The 6,608-nt window shown below is 26.8% G+C and overlaps 2 protein-coding genes across 3 annotated transcripts; both read right to left on the bottom strand.

The window, feature by feature from the left end:
• Positions 1 to 513: 513 nt before the first annotated feature.
• Positions 514 to 995, bottom strand: LOC109594253 (uncharacterized). The gene is made up of 2 exons (XM_020009460.2): positions 858 to 995; positions 514 to 801 (listed from the first exon to the last, which is right to left on the bottom strand). The coding sequence occupies exons 1-2, from the start codon at positions 946 to 948 to the stop codon at positions 623 to 625; spliced, it is 270 nt and encodes an 89-aa protein (XP_019865019.1). The 5' UTR covers positions 949 to 995; the 3' UTR covers positions 514 to 622.
• LOC109594222 (contactin-3) lies at positions 957 to 6,266 on the bottom strand. 2 transcript variants are annotated; one of them, XM_049963941.1, is made up of 7 exons: positions 6,085 to 6,266; positions 5,785 to 6,027; positions 5,501 to 5,679; positions 4,961 to 5,090; positions 4,766 to 4,909; positions 4,523 to 4,695; positions 957 to 1,047 (listed from the first exon to the last, which is right to left on the bottom strand). In XM_049963941.1, the coding sequence occupies exons 1-6, from the start codon at positions 6,137 to 6,139 to the stop codon at positions 4,532 to 4,534; spliced, it is 915 nt and encodes a 304-aa protein (XP_049819898.1). In that variant the 5' UTR covers positions 6,140 to 6,266; the 3' UTR covers positions 957 to 1,047; positions 4,523 to 4,531. The 2 variants fall into 2 exon arrangements, with proteins under 2 accessions (XP_049819898.1, XP_019864987.1); XM_020009428.2 differs by lacking the exon at positions 957 to 1,047 and having other exon boundaries at positions 1,481 to 4,695.
• Positions 6,267 to 6,608: the final 342 nt, after the last annotated feature.

The raw sequence follows: 6,608 nt of genomic DNA, 5'->3' as shown, positions 1-6,608 counted from the left end.
TATTGCAATAAATAAATAAAAAGTTGACAACCCGAATCAAACTATCTAATATCTAATAAATAAATTATTTTATTAATTATTTATTATTTATGTAAATTTTTTAGAACGATATTTTGAAACATAATATTAAGATGACCAAATTTCAAGATATTTTGACAACACTCACTGTAATTAAAATTTATAACAATATTTGAAAATAAATTCTCAAAAAAATTCTGTGAAAATAGTCAACTTAGAAAGTTTAATATATAATAGCATTTCAATCATTTAATTTTTAAAAAAAAGCAATTGAATTCACATTTGTATCATATTCTTGACTAATTTTATATCATGATTCCCAATATTTTATTTTCTTTATTTTTAAGTTTTATGAAGTATAGACATAGATAATTCATATATTTTGTTAAAAAATTTAAAAATGAATATAAAATTACATTTAATATCCTTTAAAACAAAACCTAAGAGGCATGATGAAAGTGAGAATATTATTATTAAAAAATTGAAACGAATTAACATTTTTATTACAAAACTTTTATTCATTAAATATATTATTTATCCCAAATAAATAGTTATTTACAACAAACAGTATGGTAAGTAATTATTGATTGTTTCATTCTAAAGTTTATTTTGATTTTGAATTATGTGCTGCAACTGCCTTTTGCGCATTCGATAAAGATTTTTGTCCAGTCTCTGCCTTTGCTCTCATCTCATCTTCTACAGCTTTATTAACAGTTTTGGTAATAATCTCCTTTAATTTATTCGTCTCGTCATTTTTCTTCTTTCTGGACTGAATTGGGCAATCTAGTAACAAATATTGTTTTAATACATCTTGAAATTTTCAAATATCGTAAACTTACTTGCACGTTTTGTTATGGCACTTCCTTTTTGTTTCTTCGTCTTGACATTTTGAGGAACTTTTGTTTTCACTTTCAATTTTCCTTGTGCCATATTTATAATAAAAGTGTTTGTTTAACCTTTTTTGTATGGTAATAATAAACGCAATTTATTTAATCACGCAGCTACATTTGAGGTTAAAGATGCTTGCAACTACAAAGAAAAGCAGTAGTTCTAATAACCGACTTTTCTTTACTTATAGTAGTTGTATTGTGTAGTAGTCCAAAGACATTTTATATTATTTAATTTAAAAAAAATAAAATAAACAATATATTATATTTATATTACAATAAAATAATTTATAATATATGTTCAAAAATATAGATACATTTATCCAAAGAATTAGTAGTAAGTTAATACATGGCGAGGCAAAATTGGAAATGATAAATTTGTATTAAACACATATATTTTTCTACTTGGAAACATTAAGCTCAAATATAAAGTATACCCATATATTTATGTAAAATTATATAAAATAATATTTAAATCATAACTACTGAAAACAATAATAAAATCATCTTAAGAATTTTTATCAAAGATCCGTCAAACATTTTTATGAAGAGGGGTTTTTAAATAAGAATAACTATTTCTTAATCAATTGGTATTTATTATGTAAAAGAACATTAGGCAACTAAAAAATGGTGAACACAGGAACTGCAACATTAAATTGTAATAATAAAAGACAATCAGGTATTTTATCACAACCATACATATTCTATAAAACTCAATTTGAAAATATACCGGAACATGTTCCATAATGAAATTATTTAACCTAAATCAGTTAAATTTAAGCAAAGATTTTTAATAAACGGTCAGATTTAAAGTAAAATTTGAGCCTTTCAAAGATTAATTATAGAATAATTTTATCAATAACTAGCGTCCTTATCAAATCAAATTCTGCAACCTTTTAAGAAAAATAACTCTCACATTATTTGCTTCTTGAAATTAGCGCAAATATGCCCAGTAATTTGTCTAACAGTTTTTTTACGTTTGATGTTCAAGAGAACATTAGTAATAATAATCAGTAATATATTTAATGTTAAATAAAAAACAACTGCTGATCCTGAGTTTATCAAAAATAATAACAATCATCCTAAGAGGCAGTGTTTGCTTTGTAAAGCAAGCTTATTTGTGTATAGTAAATTATTAAAATGCCTTTAAACAACAAATTTTACCCCAAGGATTGATTCACTGTACATTAGGCTATAAATATAGAATGCAAAAGTATTTATATAAATATTTCGGTTCCATTTTAAAAATGACAAGCTGCAATGCTGTAAATTAAAATTAATTCACATATTTAACAAATATTAAATAACACTAATAAAAAATATATGAATATCGCAAATACATTCATAGATAAGTCAGTTATTAATATTGTACTAAAAACAAACTATTCTTGTCATCGTTTCATAAGTACAGAAATAATTATACAATACTCATTACATTCCACTAGTTATCTACAGTAGTGTTCTGTGAAGTAAATAACAATTTCTGTTTTATCACTATTGCAGCATGTTTAAATTCACAATTCAATGGTAATAAAATGCCAAAAGGAATTATAATTCAACATTTGTTTAAATAATGGTGGAATGCAAATTGAATACGTAGAAATATTATGGAACAAAATCTAAAATGATTCATAATTTGAATAAGGTGGAAGATCTATCATTCGAATAAATTGATAAAGCTTATAGCAAAGCGAGTTAAATAATCTATAGGAAGCAATGAGTATAGCACATGTCAGATTAAAAAGACCTTTCCTACCATTTAATAATAACGAATATAAAATTCATTGTGCTTCAAACTTTAAAAATATATATTAATCTATTGGTGCAATATTACGATAAATAATGGTTGATTAAAAACTAGTTTCCGCATTAAATCTAGATTTTCTTGAAAATGTAAGTCTTAAATTGGAAACTAGCAATTAAAAGTCAACCAACAACTAACTCGATTATTAAATGGTTAGGCCTGTTAAACGAAGCAAAATACGTTTTAACAGCGTACGGTTAAATTTCAATTTATAAAATTATTTCACATCCAATTTTATACATACAATACAGACATGTACACGATAATTACAATACAAAATTTGTTTTACCTCGTATAAAAGCACGTTATATAAATATGTTTCAAAACAGCATAATATATTTTAAATGAAAAAAATATTAATATCAATATATATGATTAGTATTTACATTTTCTTTGGTACAAACATTAATTGTCTCAACCTCTGCAACAGATTATCTCACTCAATTGTTAGTATACACAATTTGTATCAGCTTCTTTAGACACTGTTCCAATTTTAAAAATAAATCTGTTACAGTCATCACTGACAAGATTTTGTATACAAGTATTTTTGATTTATGTCTTAAGTATACTTCAAAATTAAATCAAAAATAAAATATACAAAAACTTATCTGTTTCTGAAACCATTGTTAGACACTTGAAATAATCTACAAAGAATGCAATATACATACAATTATGTCTAACAATAGTCGAACCCTTATTAATTTTCCGTTTAAAAATAATAAAATCAGTCTGTGGTTCTTACGAATTTGTCACAAATGTGCTTTAAGCTATTATTACATAATCTATTATCAAACTATTTTAGGCACTGATATTTTTTTATAATTTCATGTATTAAATGAAGTTATTGCAATGAAAGCGAGCATTCCATCTATCTTTGAGCTAATTTGTGACTAAATTTATGAGTAGCCTGCGCAATCTACTAGGCACAGATTAATATTACAACCTTTCAAAGTAACTATGTTTGAACACAAGGTACGCCGACTACAGAACACCCTGTAGGACCTTGCTAATGGAACTTAATCACACAACACCTTAATATTCTATTGGTATAATGAATGTCAAACTATTCGACCCTTCACGAATACTTTCATTGTTATTATACAACGCGAAATTAAAAACGTTTTGCAGTGATAGAAAATTTAGAAAAGTCATTGTCTGTAATAGCATGACACAAATAAAAAGAGAAAATTTGAAGAATATTTTTCTATTTCAAACCATTTTTGGTTATTTATTATTTCCGTAAAAAAATAGGTTTGCCTTCTTTAAAATTTAAGCAACATATTTTTTTATATAAATTACTGAACAGTTATTACTAGACAAGATATGTAATTGTTAACTATTAATAAATGAGTGAGGTGTATATTTACTTATAAAAACAAAAAATATGTTGCATAAATGTTGACTTAAATACAATGGAAGCCATTATTTATAATTTTTAAATATAAAAATATCACTGTCAAAACAAAGCACAATATGATGATATGAAGTGATGAGAAACTTTGACTAGAAAAATTCAAAATTTGGTGCCAATCTAGATCCAATAATATCAGTCTACAACAAACATAACACAAACAAAATAAATAACAACCATCACAATTATATATGATTACAAAATGAAAGTAACATTAATTTCTGAAAGATGGGAATTCAAATTACACAATCAATAAACAAAAAATAACCATATACATCACATTCTGAGTATTGAACACAAAATTATCTTATGAGTACTGTTCCAAATCACGAATTCAGTTACGTTTGATTTAAATTTGATTTGTAAACAGTTTCCCCCAATAATCGCTGACTAATTTATTACCATTCACACCTATACATTTCGGGGCTGCACGACCGTGTTATTGTTCAGTCGCAAGGGCGTTTCGTTATTTGAATTTTCATCGGCAGGCATCTGCTCGTTCTGTTGGTTTCCATCGAATCCAGGATTTAATATGATGTTTGGAACAAGTTCGATAATTTCCTGTTCCTCTGTCACTGCAATAAAATAAAACAATTTAATTAACATATTACTAATAAAACTATTTTTTATAATTGATTGTCGTACCTGGTGTAATTTTACATTCTTGGTACAGGAGGAAACATGTTCCAAAGCCTAGCAGTACTAAAGTACCCATTACTATGCCAACGGCTACCGCCCAAACTCTAGTATCAAATTTATCAGCTCCTTCAAGCAAATGTCTCGCTAATTCTGTAATAACACACAATAGATTCATAATAAAATATTTAAATTTTAATTTACCTTGTTCTTGGTAGACACTTAAGGTGGTTCCAATAACTTCAGTAATTTCTCCTCTACCTAACTGATTTGTTGCCCAAATTCGAAATTCGTACGTTGTATTAGGTGTTAGTTTATATACTTCAATTTGTCGCTGTAAATAAGTTACAGAATTAATAATTGTTTATGGCGCATTTTGAATCTAAAAACATCACATAAACAAAGTCACTAATTTCGACACAATCAACAGATTATCAAATAAACAGCTAACTGTACTAAAAATAAATTAACATACAAAGAACAAATATAAAAATATTTTACAAAAAAAAAAAAAATGATAATAATCATATATATGGGGGTTTTTAAACTAATTTTGAAAAGTTTCTAAATTCCAATACATTATTTCATTCAAAATATATATTAATCTTGAAGCCCACTTATAAAAATAACACAGCCAAAAAATTTAAAACACAATATAAAGTTTACCCTTTATTAAAAATAAAAATTAAAAAGCATGCACAGCAAGTTAACTGAAAAGTGCACATCCATGATTTAAAGACTTACAGAATTAGGGGTGATATGATTAGGTGAAATGGGCAACCAGTTACTGCCCGAATATGCCAGGCGATACTGGGCAGTAAAATTTATAATTGGATAACCACCATTTCCCTGTACATCCCATAAAATTAGGGCTAATATTGTACTTGGTCTCACTGATACATTTATCAGTGGAGGTGGAGGAGCTGAAACATTAAAGTCTTGCACCCATTACACTCACTCAAAACATTCATTAATTTAATTGAAAAACATACACTGGATTTAAGTGGTGGATTTACTTATTTACTTACATCTCACTGAAACATGGATTGTTGATCTGACATCTGAATTTACAACGTTTTCCTTGATACATGAGTAATTTCCTGAATCATTTCTGTCAACTTCTGAGATAAAAAGTGATCCATTTTCTAATACAGTCATTTTTTCTTCTTTTTCCTGTTCTCTTACCCACATAACATCTTTGGTTTTGAGAATGGGACATGGTACTGTTAGATTTTGACCTATATCAACAAAAACTTCTTTCAACTTACTACCTGTAAAAATTCAACAAATTAAAATACAAAGAAAGCGAAAATTAAAATGTATCATACATTTTGCTTCAACAAATAATAAGATGCATAAAATAGATATCCCGAATTTATACATAATTCCATATTATACCACAGAAAACATTTACAAAAACATTCACTACTGTCACATTTGACAACTACACATTTTGTAAAACAGTATACACCCCACCGAAGTTATTGATCGCCAATCAAAAGTAACAGAAATCACCAGATTTCTAAGAAGAGTAAACACTACTTCGAAGATGTAATGGTGGTAAAACTGCTTAATGTAATCAAATATAAATAAAGAATAATTTATTATGAAGTTCAATTTTTTTATCACACGCGTCGAATTGGCGTTGATCTTAAATCTGTTACAATGTTGTTTGTTTTTAATGCTTGTACACTTGTATTGTAGACAGGTCTCGAAAATGAATTTAAAGTTTCCCGCTCTTTTTGAATTATGTTTTAGAATTCTGTTCTCCTCAAGAGAGACTCCTGCACAAAACTGTTCTATTGCCTTAAAGTGTTAATGGGTACTTCAAAGAACTGGTGGTGCCACGTTA

The sequence above is a fragment of the Aethina tumida genome, chromosome 2, assembly GCF_024364675.1.
Source record: "Aethina tumida isolate Nest 87 chromosome 2, icAetTumi1.1, whole genome shotgun sequence".
NCBI classification, from domain to species: domain Eukaryota; kingdom Metazoa; phylum Arthropoda; class Insecta; order Coleoptera; family Nitidulidae; genus Aethina; species Aethina tumida.
The sequence above is the reverse complement of the archived record's forward strand: the minus strand, read 5'-3'. Positions and strand labels throughout refer to the sequence as shown.

Bases quoted from the DNA above. Each gene is read 5' to 3' on its own strand.
- LOC109594253 (XM_020009460.2), bottom strand. From the start codon at position 948: ATGGCACAAGGAAAATTGAAAGTGAAAACAAAAGTTCCTCAAAATGTC. The intron at 802-857 runs GTAAGTTTACGA...ATTTGTTACTAG, and splicing joins TGCCATAACAAAACGTGCAA to ATTGCCCAATTCAGTCCAGA.
- LOC109594222 (XM_049963941.1), bottom strand. From the start codon at position 6,139: ATGTATAAATTCGGGATATCTATTTTATGCATCTTATTATTTGTTGAA. The intron at 6,028-6,084 runs GTATGATACATT...GAATTTTTACAG, and splicing joins ATTATTTGTTGAAGCAAAAT to GTAGTAAGTTGAAAGAAGTT. The intron at 4,910-4,960 runs GTAAATTAAAAT...GTGTTATTACAG, and splicing joins AAGTGTCTACCAAGAACAAG to AATTAGCGAGACATTTGCTT.